We start from the raw sequence: 17,145 nt of genomic DNA on the forward strand, positions 1-17,145 counted from the left end.
GTTTTGGGATAAGAGATCTGCCACTGGGGACCTGGTTAGAAGGGGTCCAGTGCACTTACAGTTCGAAATTGCATCAGACATCAGGCAAAAAGTGGGGGATAACAATGTCAAAAGAGATACTTTTCTAGCTACACCAAATAAAGTTTCCGATATTCACCTGTGATCCACTTGTGATGTATTTCAGTCGATAGCCATGCACTATTTATGTATAATTGTGCTGCACAAACTGTATCATTGTGTCCAAGGTTTGTCTGTGCCACAGTGTATAGAAGACATGTAAATGTTTTTTTGTGTGCCTCTGTTGCGCAACAGGATTCAGGGAACCCATTAATGCCGTATGAAGTTCATATTGGGACTTATCTTATGGGGAGCACTAAGTCCTATGCCATACAATGATGGCTCTTAACTGCACTTCATAACACTGCTGAATCGCTGACAGTATTTCTTTTTTTTTTTTAGGGCATCTGTATCAAAGAATAGGTGTCCCTGTGCTTCACAAAGAACAAATATTTTGGAATTACAATTCCCTTTCTATTTTTACCTATAGAAGCAAACATAAATTAAAAAGTTATGAGAGGGAGAAAATGGATGAGAGAGTTATTAAAGATCTATATAGAAATGTGGTAAAGAAATAGAGACTTGTGGAAAATAGAAATCACAAGGATAGATAATGACTGACCATATACGGTTTATTTTTTCCTGAATTGTAGAAGATTTTCGAAAAACCTGAAACCCTCATGGAGCAAGTTGCAGAAGGAAGGTTCATGCTTTAAATTTCTCCATCTCAAGTCTTAAAACTTCTATGCTTCAGAGATTCTGACACCCCTGAAATTTTCAAGGAGGATAGAACACAGCCAGCTTGCCGAAGATGAACATCTTTAAATGTGGTGCAGGTTGACTTAGATTGGATTCTGGCTTTAAGGAGAGGGGAGAGGAGTTGGCCTAACTGCTAGGGCGGTTGACCTCAAATCTGGGGAACTCGGTTCGAGTCTCAGCAATCAAGCTGAACATCCTGTGATTCTGGGCAAATCACTTAATCTCCCCATGCCTAACAAAATTGAACGTGTGTCCTCATGTAATGTAACTGGTGCTATGTAAAGCGCTCTGATACCCGATTCAGGGTCAAGTTCGCGCTATATAAAACTCTGTTTAAAAAAGAAAAAAAAAAAAAGGAGGAAGCCACTGAAGTTGTTTGATCCAATCTGATCCAAACTAGCCAATCAGTAGAGTACAGTGGAATAGAGCAAGACTTTGAGAGGTAACATGGTGGATTTGGAAGATCCATGAGAATTTCACTGCTGTAGTCCATACTTAACATGACTAGTCCGGTCATGGATGGAGCCAATGATTTTCACTGCAGAGGTAATATTTGCGTTGAATCTGACCATGTGAAGGTGAGAGAGACAGTTTAAGTTGAATTTGAATTCATTTTGCTGGCATATAAAGAATGAAGTCAGTTTTATTTAACTGAGAAAGTTGGTGAACATCTAGTTATAAAATTAATTGCCCAGATTCTCTTGGTACATATGTTTTAGGTAAATGTGGGCACATTCTGCATAGTGGTAAATCAAGACACCCAATACCTCCATTGTGATTCTCAGTGTTTCCATAGAGAGAATGAACAATGTTGATGCCAGCATGGATTCCTGTGGGACTCTTCAGGTGATTAGTTTACCGTTAGAGGAGGCGTTCCTAACCTAACCAGTATGTGGTTCGTTAGGAATGAATACAACCAGCTCAAGCCACGTGTGTTTCAAGGATGTGTAGGAGCCTCTAATGGTCAGTTGTATCGCAAGCTCCTAAGAGATCAAGAAGGATAAGGAGTCAGCTGTCCCTCTTTGCCCAGATTGCAGAGAAATCATTTTTATTGTTGTTGATTGCCAGTTTAACTGATTACTCTTCTCAAGAAATGTGGTGATTTGGCCAGTTGCACATTTCTCGATGACGTTTCTGTAAGATTAACTGCAGGTCTCTAATTTGGTCTGCTTGAGGTTTTTTTGTGAACAATATGCTCGGAGCATGTGTGACTGTAAATACAAATGCTCTTCATACTCCTGCTTCAAATGTTGGTACTCTGCCATCTCATATTGGGCTTGGACTTTTGCATGATGTGTTTCTTAGAAGTAGTCTTTCAAATCAGAAGATTTGTTGTGACACAGTTAGTGGACAATTCGCATGGGCACCATGTTAGATTGTTTTTGGGGGATTTTTTCCGCCGTAGGGTTTGGATGTACACCGAGAGGGTTCAGAGTTTGTTGTGTTTCTCACATGCTTTTGTCAGGCTGACATGCTTTTGACACTGACATACTGGAAAAACAATCCGTGTCTTGACAACTCCGACCAATGCTGGATGGCGGGAGCCTTCCTGTGCCCCTTGGGGAATTTGTGGCCTCCATCAAACCTTGACACCAGAGAATCCAGACTGCAAGGGGGTGATGTAACAGACACGCTTCCAACATGGGCCCCTGTGCAACTTTAAATGCCCGCTGTTGGACCTTCATGACATCTGAAACTTGTGTCTTGTTCCTGACCACGACAACTCTTCCTGAGAGTTCTGTTGCTCCTTTCTTTCAAAGAAGACCTACAGTACTAAAGCGAGAAGCAAAAGGAAAGGTGATGGGTACACTGTTACATGTATCAACAGAATTTTTAAGGACTCCTGACCTCTTTATGATCCGTTTAGCACTGAAGAGTGCAAAGCGGCTGGCCCATCCAGAATTCCAGTAGCCCAGGTAAAACCTAGTCCAGAGACAGACTCTTGGATCGTGTCAGAGCCCGAGGAAGAGGATGTTTAGACAATTCAGATCAGCAGCCTTTGAATGAAGTCCACGCCCAGGGTTGTAGGTATGCCACTCTGCTCAGAATCCAAAACGCCCAAGCCAGAGTCACATAAAGAATCCCACACTCTAGGTAGAGCGCTGCTCCTATGGAAATCCGGCATCAATCCCTGAGCACGGCCAAAAAACATTGCCACCTCATTGGCCTCAGCCACCTTTAGGCTCTGGATGGCATGAAAGAAGGATTTGGAGCTGACAAAGGCTTCACCCAAATGTGTTGATTCTCATTAGCCATCCAGCCCTACCCAATCCAAGGGCACCAAGCATCTTTACTCACACCCTAAGCCAGTTTAGAAAGCACCACTGAAGCCAGGGTTAATTACTCAGAGGCATAGTTGGGGGTAGGCCAGATGTTATTTATCCTCTAAACAAGACTTTAATTTACATTGTGTGGCAGACCTAATATTGACCTTCATAAGCATACTTGAGATAAATCTACACAGTTCCTGTTTCCATTTTTCAATTAGGCCATAGGGAAAAGCTGGTGAAAAGTCAGGGCTGAAGTGAATTGGGGCATAGAAAGATGGAAAGGAGGGAAGTCCTTTTTAATGTGAATTATCACATATCCAGAGAGTAAATTGTAGGTGGTGAGCTAGCTACTTTGCTAAGTTAGTGCCCGCTACATTACTCCTTTCTTATGAGAGTCTCTTTAGACGATGCAGCATTAGTTCTGACTTTTAACCACAGTAGTTCTCAGATAACCCTTAATGGAAGTCATGTTCCGTAGCAATTTAAGTGAAGTAGTTTGCCTGGATTCTTGTTCATTTTTAGTTCAAGTTCCAGTTTCTTTATTTCTAAGGCACAGAGTCTGAGAAGTCCAACCATTATGGCAATGGACCTTGCCCTAAGCATTGCCTTTAATTAATCCCACATAGCCTGGGACGATACATCTGTACCCTTATTGAGCTCGACGTACTGTTTAATATGTGCCTCTTTTTTTTGTTTTCTTTTTCTTCGACCAAGTCTTGAAGAAGCGAGGCTTGTAGGCACCATTTACTCCATATCTTCAGGTTAAGTTCAGTGGTTAGTTCTGTTAAAGGATGTTGCTTGTAAAAATATAATCTATTCTAGAATAAGCTCTTTTAGTGTGCAGTGTCTGTCTCAAGGTCATTTAGCTTTCTCCATCTATGATTCTAGCCCTTCGTGTTGAGAAGAACTTGTGTTTTTTTAAGAAAGCATTAGAGGCACCCTTCCCATTGTTTGATCTCTCCAGCTCTTTGTTGCACTCCAGGTTGAAATCCACTGTCTATATATTGGTCTCAGTAAACTTGTAGCAGTCTAGTAGGAAATCCAGAAGAAAAGTATCCTATCCCACATTGGGTGAGTAGACAATTGCCAGAGTTAACATGGAGCCCTCCAGTTCATCCTCTACTTTTTAAAAGATTTGGTCTATATCTTTCTGAGACAAATTCTAGAAAACTGAGATCTTGTTTTGTATAAAGTCTACCTCTTTCTCTTTAGTTGCTGCTTGGGAGTATGTTGCATCTGAATATTGTGTATGTTTCATTCTCCATTGGTTTGCTAAGGTTATCTGTCTCTTGGAGACCGGTAATGTCAGAGTGATGTCCCAGGAGTAACTTCTACATTGCTGTACATTTATTACGTGAATTCAGAACCTTAACATTTAATTAATTACTTTAACCATGGTTATGTATTTTAAGGTGACTGTTACAGGTCTCAATTGTTGACATGTTACCAGCCACACATTAGCAGTTCTGAAAATTGCCAGGTAGTTTCCATACACTGCTCCACAAATCCTGCCTTACTCAAACAAGCTCACTGTAATAGTTAAAAAATGCAACATATCTTTTTTTGGGATTAACTCACTGCATGGGAAGTGTGCCTCCCAAAGCACAGGCAAGACCCAGTAGGGTTACCCTCGCTCTTATGAGTGTGGAACCAGAAAGTGGTTGTCTAACAATAGGTGCTGGAAAAGGAGACGGCTCAGTTTCCTCATCATGTTTCATTCTTCTAGCAGAGCATCAGTTCATGGAAATTGACACAAATTGGAGTAGGGTTTGAACAATCGAACATATTACTCCTGCCATTTAAAGGATTTTTGTCACTAGCTTTGTAGGACTGCATGACATTATTAACAAGAGACCTTTAATGCGCTTGCCTCTGAGTTTTTCTCACTCGCTCATTCCTCATCCAGTTACTGTCTATCTTTACTTTACCCACTGACAACATACATATATCTATGTATTCTGTCACTCATCACCTTTTTTTTTTGCTTCTTTCTTTGAAAAAGGCTACAGACATACCGTTTTTGTACCGGTATGACTTGTGGATTGTTCTACTGGGTCTGAAACGTCGACTAATTTTCCCAACTTTGACTGTCTTTGAAAGACTTGTGATATTTTCGAGTTGGGACTGCAGTTATCTCACTCACCTTCTTTGCCGTATCACTTTTTGTACTGTATACCATAGTGTCTGCAGTTTGATACGAATGTCGCCAAGTGAATGTATTAAAAAAGTTGTATTTTGTGATTTGATTTTGTCTCTGTTTATGAATATTTAACCATATATTGTTTGAGAGTCACTAATGGGGGGGTGATCTTTAAACTCATTCTATGTTATCTATAACTAATACCCAAGGACCAGTTGTCTTTTGATATTGTATTTTCCCCTATCATCCTTTTCTGAGTGTCAACATTTAACATCACTTATCCTTGGGTTGTGAGTCTGTGTATGAGCATATATTTGCATGTATATGTCATCTACTATGTCCATTTTAGAATATTAATTGTGTTTTCTTTCTACTTCTACCTCTCTTTCAGGTCCTTTGGGGTTCTTTTATGGGAGCTATTGACAGGAGAAGTTCCCTACAAGGATGTTGACTCATCAGCCATTATCTGGGGAGTGGGTAGTAATAGCCTGCACCTACCTGTCCCATCTACCTGCCCTGATGGCTTCAAAATACTCATGAAGCAAACATGGTAAGACTCCCATGCACCTAAAATCACAGAAATGTTAACATATTAAGACATGATAAATACTTTTGACACCCTTACTTTTCTGGAGCTTCAAATTCCTCCAAAGTGCCTGAGTTGCGAAAATTGTTCAAAAAGCCTCACAAAGGTCCTGTCTTATTATGGATAGCTCTTCATCCACAACGAGGTAGTTTTACACTGAGCACTTTGAGTGTGTCATGGACTATGAAAGCAAAGTTAAATGTGTAACTGACTCACTTAAAAATCGCCTATTTTTGGATGGTGAATTCAGTTATATATAGTGTATGCCCTCCATGGCTAAGACCCGTGAACTGTTCCCTGAAGTTAGTTTGAAGAGTGGAGGGGACATAAACAACATTTACTTTGTTTCACCTTTGACTCCCTGCCTCATGTATGGTTCTCTTCCACCAGTTGAAATAATAATAGTGTGCTGTCTCCTTCAACCAATTCTTTCTTTCGTCTCACAATGGAAATAATACAAATGAGTAACCCTGGGCGTAGGACTACGATACGCTCACGTAGTTTGCGCAACTACGCGCTACGCGAATTGCATGTAGCACAGTGCAAAAACGCGTAGCATAGTGGGCATTTTTTGCTTGCTCGTGTCCTCAACTTCAAGTTGGCGACCGCGAGCGAGCAAAATAACATCTCGGCGAGACTTTTTCGTCGTTCGCGATCAGCAACATCAAGTTGCCGATCGCAAGCGTGGAAAATAAACCTCCCGGTGAGATTCTCAACGCGGGGAGGTCAGGTTTTTCATTGCCAGTGGTCGCGTATGCTCGCGACCGCTCTCGATGAGAAACTACCAGTCCGCGTTGAGAAAGCTGCCGCTTGAGTACAAATCTACTCGAACGGCAGAAAACGACTGCCTGCACTGCGCAAGATGCGGTTTGCAATGATTGCACAGTGCGGACATGCATCCGGCAGTGTGCAATCAATGCGAACAGCATTTTGCACAGTGCACTATGCAGTTCGCGTAGTGCGAAGTGCACTTCGTGTAGCTACGCGTAGCGCTACTACGCAAAATATGCCTAAGGTTACAAATGAGTACCCTATCTTTATCTGCTACTCCATGGCACTTTTCCAGTCACATAACAAAAAATACCTGAAACACTGTCACACTCATCTTCTTCAGGTTTTGTTTCTCCCCTTCTTGTGATACATAGTACTCACCGTTCACTCAGACTATTATGCTCGGTCTCCTTTCATTACAAGGGACGCTGATGAAGCAAACTTTATAAAACGTTGTTAAGCCCCAGTGTAGGCATGGAATTCCTTTCACCAAAATTGCAGAGGTGGTGGCAGTAACATCAGACATCCTCTGACTTCTGATCACATCAAAATGTTGACCTTTCATTCCAAATTTAGCCACTCAGCAGCCTCCTATTTGCTGCTCTAGGTTAGTAAAGGCTAGGAAACCGGGATGTAAAGCTGTGTTTACATTCTGATCCTGTTGCTTCCTTCATGACTTTTAGAAGGTGTCGCAAGGGCTGTGCATTATTACAGGAGTAGGCCTGTACTTTGCAACCCTCCAGTCTATTCTTATGTTATTATTTTGCCTCTAGAATCTGTCCTCCGTTTTCTCAACTGATTTCAATCTGTCAGACAGGACATTACAATAAAAGGAAGACAAAGACTGAAGTTTGTAGATCAATTAAAGTAAAACTAAATAATACATGTCATTATTGTACTGTTGAAAAGTAAACAAAAATGTAACCTTTTTACACTTCATGTTTTCTGCTGTAATATAAAAGTACTCTGCATATGCTCTCTTCAACGGATATCATGATATAGTACAGAGTCCAAGTGGAAATTGCTTACAAAAATGTAATAATAAGATAATGAGCTCCGGATTGTAAACACTGAGCCTGTGAGTATAAAGGAGAACGAGAGAGACTTTGCCGGTTGCTGGAGGAGGAGCTGCGAGACCCGACAGGCGTAGGAGCGCCATAAAACTGACAGAGGCTTTCCGCTGCGCAGGAGCATTGAACCGGGAACCTTGAATTTCACAGCACTCGCACTTTTGTGCTGGTCTCTAGACTTTGCCGGTTGCTGGAGGAGGAGCCGCGAGACCACAGGCGCAGGAGTGCCATAAAACTGACAGAGGCTTTCCGCTGCCCGGGACACGCGCAGGGTCGCATACCGGGGGCGAAGACCAGGCCAAGACGGGCCCGTCTTAGCCCGTCAGAGTCCGGAGGAGGCTGGGCTGGGCCCGGGCTCTTGGTTTGGATCTTCAGGGTATCGTGACATTTACGGTATTTACATGAATAGCAATTGTAATTGTGTTTATTACCCTGGTTTAGCAGTGGTTGTTTAATACCTTGGAAAAGTATGGTTAAAAGGAAGGAGACATGTGCATCGTCAGGGGTGGGCATCGTGGGGACTCTAGATGCATTTTTAACTAGGGCCGAGACAGTCTTGAACCATGAAATCCAGCTGACCGAAAAGAGACTCTCCCTGGATACCTTTGTTACACAGAAGCGCTCTTCAATGGGTCGTTTAAGCTTGGCCAAATCCCCTGTACCCCCTCGAGTAAATGACAACCATTTGCACACTAATCCAGGGAGACCGATCACGGCTGGGACAATGGGAGAGCAGATACCAGTGTTAGCAGGCTGTGACTCTGCTAATACAGGAGAATCTATTAGTGCTACCCAAGTAACTGCGCTAGAAGTGCCACTGCTGATGGTTATGTCCCTAGAGCCCTCTGCAGCTATTGCTCCCATTGCGCCATCAACAGAATCCGATTCGGGAGTTGATGTGGTCTCAACCAGATCTAAAAAATCTACGTGGGGGGGGGGGTCTGGAAAGGCCGACTATAGTAGCTAATGACAAACCGCCGACCAAAAGGAGTAGGGGAGGTGCCTTGCAAAAGTGTAAACAGAAGCCAAAGCCAAAATTGAAGCATCAGACCTCCAAACCGCAAACCTCTGTTTTATTGGCTGAGGAATCCGTACAAGGTTCAATACTACAGCCTATGCTTAACAAGAGTACATATACCCTGTTGGTCCCTGATTGTGACTCCGATCAATGGAAAAGGCTTGAGACACTGGTTACAGTATTATTAAACGCCTTACTTGGTAAACTATTGTTAATTGAGGAGAAATTGTCGCAAATTGAAAGGTTAAATAGATTATCGCCTAATGCTAGTAAATGTTGCTGTAAATGTGTAGACCCTGTAGTAGTTGAAGATTCTGATACCTTAGTGATATGCGCGACAAGTGGACCCACAAGGGAGCAATCCATTATAGTGGGTTCTAGTCCAGGTGCATATAATTCTGTTGCAGGGGCAAATAAGGGGAAACAGGGTGGGAATGTAAACCCAAAACCCAATTCTCGGACAAATCCAACAGCTAATACATCAGGAGAGGGATTAAGTACTGGACTACCATCGCATGTGGGGCAGAAGAGGGCCGATGCTATGCATAGTGGGGGAGTTCTAAGACGACCTCAGAATGCGTATCATCCGTTAATCCTCCCTGAGGCATCATCCCCGCTTGTATTGATATTAGGAAATGTCCCTCCATTGAGAGAGGATCAGACAGAATCCACTGTCCAATTGCTGGATAAGTCTTTGCTCTGGCTGACCCATCAAGTAAATACAGGAGATATTCGGGGGGACTCGCACGCTAGCCAACAATGGCTAGAAGAGTAGAGTGGTTGGAACCAGGTCAAAAACACTGGCGGGAGATTGCGTGGACTTAAACTTTAATAACCGCTTTATACCTAGATTTCTTGTAGATTCCCTGGGTTGGACCACAGGTGGTGGCACCCAAATTAGAGTACTGCCTTATGCATTCTTTTTTAAACCATCATATGTATTGAATCCTGAAGTTGGCAGAATGGGTGCCCTTGCTAGGGGTAGTGCCGCAAAGCATGACACATTGGGTAATTTTCGATACATGGGAGTAACAATGGAGAACAGGTTTGCTCCCCTTAGCGACTTAGACCATTGTGATTGACTAATTCTCCCTGTGCATTCTACTCCCGTGAGTAATAATGGGATAGCCATGTCCCATATTGCAAAATCGAATAAGGAAAAAAGGAACGATCAACTCTGTGAGCAGACTGGTGCCATAGAATCGATGAACTGGACTACACCTGCATTATTATCCTATATGTCCTGGAATATTGCCCGGCTACAGTCTAAGATAGAGTCCAGGGACTGGCAGGAATTAATTGAGCAGAACGAGATTTGTGTATTTCAGGAGACATGCTCTACCAAACCAATACATCGGTTAGGATACCTACATTTTTATAAACCAGCAATGCAAGGCCAAAAGGGCAGACCGTCGGGGGGTCTAACCATATGGGTCAAGCAGAATTTGCCCTTTAGTATATGTACGTCCACAATTGACAGCCCAGATATTATGACCATTTGTCTAAAGGCCAATTCCCACATATGCATAATATAGCCTTATAGCCCGCCGTAGCGGGCTATACGGCTATTAAAGGCTCGCTGCAGCGTTAAAGGCCCGAGCCGAAGGCGAGGGACTTTAACAAGGCAACGGGACTTTAAACGCTAGTATAGCCCTGCTACGAAGGGCTATAAGGCTATTAGAACATTCTTCCTCTAGAGCGCAGAATGTTCTAACAAATAAAACAAAGCCTTCAGGGAGCGTGAGGGGATTGAATTCCCCTCAGGCTCCCTGTAGCCTTTGTTCACAGCCAGAGCTGTGAACAAAGAAATATTGGAATGTTGGAGCTCCGGGCTTATACCAGCCATTATAAGCCCGGAGCACTCCATTGTTTTCAATGGAGCTACCAACATTCCAATGTTCTAATATAGCCTTATAGCCCGCTGTAGCGGGCTATACCGGCTATTAAAGGCCCGCTGCAGCGTTAAGGGCCCGAGCCGAAGGCTAGGGACTTTAACAAAAGCAGCGGGACTTTAATAGCGGTATAGCTACGAAGGGCTATAAGGCTATTAGAACATTCTGCCACTAGAGGGCAGAATGTTCTAACAAATTAAACAAAGGCTTCTCGAAGCTCGAGGAGATTTAAATCCCCTCGAGCTGCGAGAGGCTTTTGTAAAACATTGGAATGTTGCTCTGCAGGCCTTTACCGGCCCGTAGAAGCACGGAGCACTCCATTGGCTACAATGGAGTGCTCCACATTCCAATGTTCTAATTGTTGTTAATGTTTACGCACGGGGACTTAGTGGTGGCAGGCAGTCTAACACAGTTGACATTTTAGAGGACTACGTGGGGGGATTGACCGGTGTCTTAAAACTAATCATTGCAGGTGATTTTAATACTACCTTTGAACCCCTTGATAATGAAGATTTTAAACTGACTGAGGAGGAAGACATGTTATGGAGTGTTCCCACTTTAGAGCTGCCGCCTATAAAACGATGGACGGAGGCAGCTCTTCAAATGAAAGCATTGTGTATGGAGAGGGGGCTTAGAGCTGTAAATGGCCGCTCACCCTCTGACAAACAGGGAGCCAATACATTTAATAATAGTGTAAGCTCAAGCCGAACTGACTATATACTTATCAATTTGGAATATTGGTATTTAATTAATGATATGGAGATTCTGGAGAGAGCTGAAAGTGCCCATAATCCCCTTTTATTAAAGATGGAAACCATGGGTATAGCCCAACCACCAATCCCGGTCTAGTTATGCTCTACTAGAGAGGTTCAGCTATGTAATAACATGAGAAGGCTAAAATGGGACAAGATAGTGAGTAATGAGAAAACACTTATAGGTATAAGGGCTGCAGTTTCAGCAACACTGGGAGAGCTACGGGCTATTACCACAAAGCCAGAGCTCAATGATAGAATTACGGTTCTGCATGAAGAACTATTTTGTAATATTAGAACCTTTTTCCTAAAACCAGTTAGTGGCATGAATAAACAGAAGAGTAAAGATGCCAACTGGTATAATAAGAACTGTAGGGCAGCCTATAAATCATTGGCAGTTGCAATTAAACAAAACGATTGTGGTCTAGTTAAGCTTGCCCGGAAGAAATATAAATCAGTAATGTTTCGAGCAAAAAAGGACTGGGATGAGCAGAAATGGGCGGACCTTTATGAGGCAAACAAAGGGAGGAACCAACAGTCCTTTTGGCAACAGGTAAAATGGGGGAGAGGGGGACAAGCACCTGTGCCCCATAACCATGTAGTACCAGAGGCGTGGGTCTGTCATTATGCATCACAATTTGCCCTAGGGGCAGAGGGTGAGAACGAGAATGTCTACACTGCACCGACCTGTGCCACTGTATTACAATTTGCAACTGGAGAAGTAGAAACAGCACTGGGTTTGGTCGCCAGTGGTAGAGCTCCTGGCCCTGATGACATACTGGCCACCTTGTTTCAAAATGACAGGGTACTTTGGCTAGAGTATATACTTATACTAGCGAACGCAATTTCTAGTGGTGCACCGATCCCCACTTCCTGGAAGGGAGCCAAGATTTTACCGATATATAAAAAAGGCGATTGTTCCTGCCCAGGCAATTATCGACCAATCAGTCTCATAGATGCCATCCAAAAAATTACAGCTAGAATGGTACTCAATAGAATATTAGACTGGATTGTTGATAAGGATATATTGTCTCCATTGCAGGCAGGATTTCGCACCAATGTAAGCATGGTAGATCAGGTTAACAGGTTTGTTTTAATATATTGGCGTGTTGTGCTGGCTGGTGGTACTATTTATGCCGCCTTTGTGGATCTAAAATCCGCCTTTGATTTGGTGACTCAAAATAAACTCTGGAGGGTTTGTAAGGATCTAGGTATGCCTGCAGAATTACTATCTGTTGTGATACGCATGTACACAGAGAACTATGCACAAGTACATTGGAGTACTCAGGGCAATGTGACCAACCAATTCCCTGTATCCAAAGGGGTTCGGCAGGGGTGTGTTTTGGCGCCAACATTATTCTCATTGTTTATTAACGGAGTTGTAGCTTATTTTTCTACGTTCCCGACTGATGCACCATCCCTTGCAGGTGTAAGAACACCTATACTTATGTTTGCAGATAATACTCTCATTATCTCTAAAACCCAGAGTGGTCTGCAGAGGGCCTTGAATAGGTTCGAGGGATTCTGCAGTGAACGTGGGTTGGAGATAAATGCTAGTAAAACCAAGTTTATGGTCATTCACAAGCACCGGGCTATTAAAGAAACTGTGTCATTAAACGGAGTACACCTAGATCAAACAGAGGTTTTTAATTATCTGGGGATTACAATAGGGAATAAACTTAGCTGGAAATCCCAGATAGAAACCATGGCCTTAAAGCACGGGCACCTCGCTGTTGCACTGTTGAAGGAACACAAGTCGTCAATGACCCAACCCATTTATCCACTACTTAAGATTTACAATACTAAGGTCATTACCTCTGTAATTTATGGTGCGGAGCTATGGGCTTTCGATGATCTGAAGCCACTAGCTTTGGTGCAGAACAAATTTGTGCGAAATGCAATTGGTTTACCATCAAGTACCCCTTTGCAGCCGATTTTTTTAGACCTAGGTTGCAGTAGACTGGCTGAGGTCGCCAAATTTCGTCCAATTGCCTATTGGCGCAGATTATGGACTACCCCGATTTATTGAATTACACCTCCGCCTTAAAAGGCATATGGGCGGCCGATACTTCATGTAAAATTAAGTGGTTGCAAAGTATTAAAACAACGGGAGTTCGACACCTGTGGGATGACCCAGAGGGTCAACAATTCCCCTCAAAAAAGAATTGAAAGGTCTATATTGGACCATGGTGGAGAGGAACAGTCTACTTACCCCAGAGTCCACTTCCCTGACAGGTACATTTTTAGAGTTTAAACCCCGACCTCTCTGTGAGCATTTTTGGGATACTATAACCAAACCTAGGGACAGACGCGTATATTTCCAATTCCGGGCAGGTTTGTTACCTGTAAATGCATTCACATGTAAATGACATATAGAAAATGACTGTATGTGCAAGCTATGTTTAGAGGGTGAGGAGACGTATCCGCATATTTTATTTGTTTGCCCAGTGTATCGGGCACCACGGAGAAAATGTCTGCAACCACTATGTAGAAATATGGGTGTTAGGAGTAGCGCTATTGCCATGAAAATTTTATTAACCAATACAGAAGTACTGTGTGTAATAGCAGTTGCTAAATTCCTAAGTTGAATGTGGCTAATTCGTGAAAAAATGTTAAAGGTTAATGAGCCCATCTAAAACAACGGCTGTACAAGAAGATAAAATATATAGGAATGGACAGGTTAATATTGTTGCCAGCACCCTATGGCATAGATGGTGGGTTGTTCTCTGTAACATGCTGGAGATCTCTTTCCCTTTTATATATCTCGACCTAATATATATGGCTGTATGAATTTGTATATATTTGCCATTTACTTATCCTGAATAATTATGCTTATTGATGATTGTACTTTCTTAGGTTTTAAACTAATTAGTAGTACGGACCCTTATTGAAAATAGTTTTATGTCTTTTTTTAACAAATATGAATTTTAGTATTTTTTTAACAGAATAATGTATGTTTTTTTACATATTTTATGTCCAATCATGTTTGTCACCCTCAATTGGCTGGGTTGAGTGTTTCTATTTGCAAATGTCTTTTATGATTTTAAGTGATCGAAATAAATATTATATGATGATTATTGTTCATTGGCCAAAGTGACTGTAGCTATATGTTTAATAGTTGCTATTGTTTATTTATTTTGTTAGTAAACACCATGTTTCGGTTTTTTTAATCTAATATGGTACAAAATAAACACAAATAATCTAGGTAAATTGCTGTATACTGCACCTGTCTGGATCCACTATATTGTTCAGTACATGGGACTGTATGCGTTCTAATAGTAAAAATAGTAAAAACATCAATAAAAAGAAGCTAATTATTTATGCATTTTATTGCATGTTCTCTAATCAGTCACAATACTACTCATTTATTTTTTCCAGATCTTGATAATTGTGCTTTGCAAGTCATTAAATAATCTGGAAAATCGCTTCTCTTCATATGTTTTTTGCAGGCAGAGTAAACCACGGAATCGTCCATCCTTCAGACAGATCCTCATGCACCTTGACATTGCTTCTGCTGATGTTCTCGGTACACCGCAAGAGACCTACTTCAAAACTCAGGTAAACAATGGTTATTTCAAAAACTCTGATCAGAGTAGTGTAACTAAGGAAATAAGAACTAATTTAGACTCCACCATCAAACAGCACTTTCAAACCATCATTTTAACATCAATTTGACTTGCACAACTAAATCATTATTCTTACTGTGACATTTACACCCAATATCAATTTTCCATGCTCAATTACTTACATTCACCAGAGGGTACAGATTCTGATGATTTCGAAATTTTAACATGGAAGTAATCAATAGTTATTTTACAAATCTCAGGTTCACTATCAAAGTTTGTTTTTATTCAAAGAATTTTATAAAGTACTGGGGAATGGAAAAAGTGGAATTGGTGTGGAGATATTGACAAGGTAGTTTGGATACTTTCTCTGAATTGGCTTTACTGCCAAAATGTAACATAAATAACGTTGATTATAGTGATGATATTGTAGGCCAAAAATTATCATAAAGTGTTTTTTTATGTTGCTATAAATTCTCCGGCTAATCCAATGCCCTGTTTCCTGATATGTTGTGCTCTACACCAATATTCGTGGCAATAAGGGGGCAGAAGGAGTTATGCTATAAAATGTACATGTAAATACTGGTCTATGAATTATTTTAACACCTTAAATGTTAACTATTTTTTCCGAAGGCTGAATGGCGAGAAGAAGTTAAAAAGCACTTTGAAAAAATTAAGAGTGAAGGCACCTGCATACATCGTTTAGATGAAGAACTGATCAAGCGTAGAAGAGAAGAACTGAGGTACTGTAACCTTTTTTTTCACACCATTCTCTCCTATTAAACATAATTACTGTGTGTTTTAATTAGGAATAGATTGCCAAAGGCTAGACCATTCCATCACTCTGAGGGTATACGTTGATGAACACCATGAAAGCAAAACATTTATAAAAGTTCTAAAGCAAAATAGTGAGTGTACAGCATACAAATACAAAAGAGTTCAATGAGTGATCTCATTTATGTGTGCTATGAAATGTTTATTGCTTTTTGTTAAGAAAAGTTCTAATTATGTGAGTAGTATTCCATGGTTAGTTAGCAGCATCTGAAAAAATATGATCACTACGAGATAGCTTTGTCTAATCTGTTGAAGGTTGATCGAGTCTTAAAAATGTTGTATTGTGACATGCACTGCTTGGAACACAACGGACAAGATCATTTGAGGTAGACTGGCCAGCATTCTTTTCGACCTTAAATACAATGTAAAAGACCCTAACATAAATTCTGAATTTGTTTGGTAGTAGGTCCGTGAACTTTAAGGTTGAGATGATATGCTCATGCGTTCTAGTATTTTTTTAGATACTGGCAGCCACATTTGATCACATGTGACCATTGCAAATTCTCAGCATTTTGTTTAGAAAGGGAATATTTTTTGCTTTGGCTGACAAGCAAAGTTAATTATTGGTTTAAATAATTCAATGTATCAAAGTCTCTAAGCTTTCGAATCAGTTATAGATCAGTCTAAGATTGTAAAATTAATTGGAAGCCCCTCACACTATTCTTTATGGTCAGATAAACATACCTTTCGTTTTCCCAAAATATTTTTTCACTGAGTAATTGACAACAACGTTATAATGAAGTAACCACTGGATTATGCACATGCATTCTCCACAATCTTCTCAAGGCACCAGTGATCAGCATTTCTGATAACAGTAGCATATTTTCAGATGCCAGAAACTAGTAAAAGAGAGTAAATGTGTAGAAATGAGCTGAAGAAGTCACGGAGAGATCACTATAAGCATTGTGAGTTCCCTTACGGATCCTGAGACACATCCACTGTTGTTTGGAAGGAATTGGGAGTCTATTTCATTTTCATAATGGTACCATACCATCTTCTGTGTCATACCTCTACATTTACATCTCTACTGCTACCTCCATCCATGAGCTACACTTATTTGGGCATGCTAATATAAGACTTGCATAACACTTACTGTGTACCTATTTTTCTCAATCTAACTCAGATTATACGTCTGATCAAAGGAATTTAGGAATTAGCAAGGTGATGTTCTCTACATGATAATCCATTGTCAAACTGTACTCGGGCCTGATTTAGAGATGGGAGGAGTCTATCAGAGATTCACAGAGTACCCAGTCTGCTGAACTATCGGAGCTCATTTAGAGCTGGGCAGACTGTCAGATTTCTGGTGGCTGATCCCCCTTCGGCTCAGTCGATTGATATCTTCTTCAGACGGCTCCATAAAGTAGCAGCTTTCAAAGAAATGACATAAAACAGTCCACCCTGTTGAGGGTGAACAGTGTAATGTATTTATC

The 17,145-nt window shown here is 41.3% G+C and overlaps 1 protein-coding gene across 4 annotated transcripts in view; it reads left to right on the plus strand.

Moving 5' to 3' along the window:
- The window catches only part of MAP3K13 (mitogen-activated protein kinase kinase kinase 13), a 408,282-nt gene that overhangs the window by 286,053 nt on the left and 105,084 nt on the right, over nucleotides 1–17,145 (plus strand). For all 4 annotated transcript variants that reach the window (XM_085648731.1, XM_085648730.1, XM_085648732.1 and 1 more), the window contains 3 exons: nucleotides 5,618–5,776; nucleotides 14,765–14,873; nucleotides 15,512–15,621. In XM_085648731.1, coding sequence (XP_085504857.1) covers nucleotides 5,618–5,776; nucleotides 14,765–14,873; nucleotides 15,512–15,621 — 378 coding nt within the window. The remainder of the gene's footprint in view (nucleotides 1–5,617; nucleotides 5,777–14,764; nucleotides 14,874–15,511; nucleotides 15,622–17,145) is intronic.

The sequence above is a fragment of the Triturus cristatus genome, chromosome 3_2 (assembly GCF_964204655.1).
Source record: "Triturus cristatus chromosome 3_2, aTriCri1.1, whole genome shotgun sequence".
Classification (NCBI taxonomy): Eukaryota; Metazoa; Chordata; class Amphibia; order Caudata; family Salamandridae; genus Triturus; species Triturus cristatus.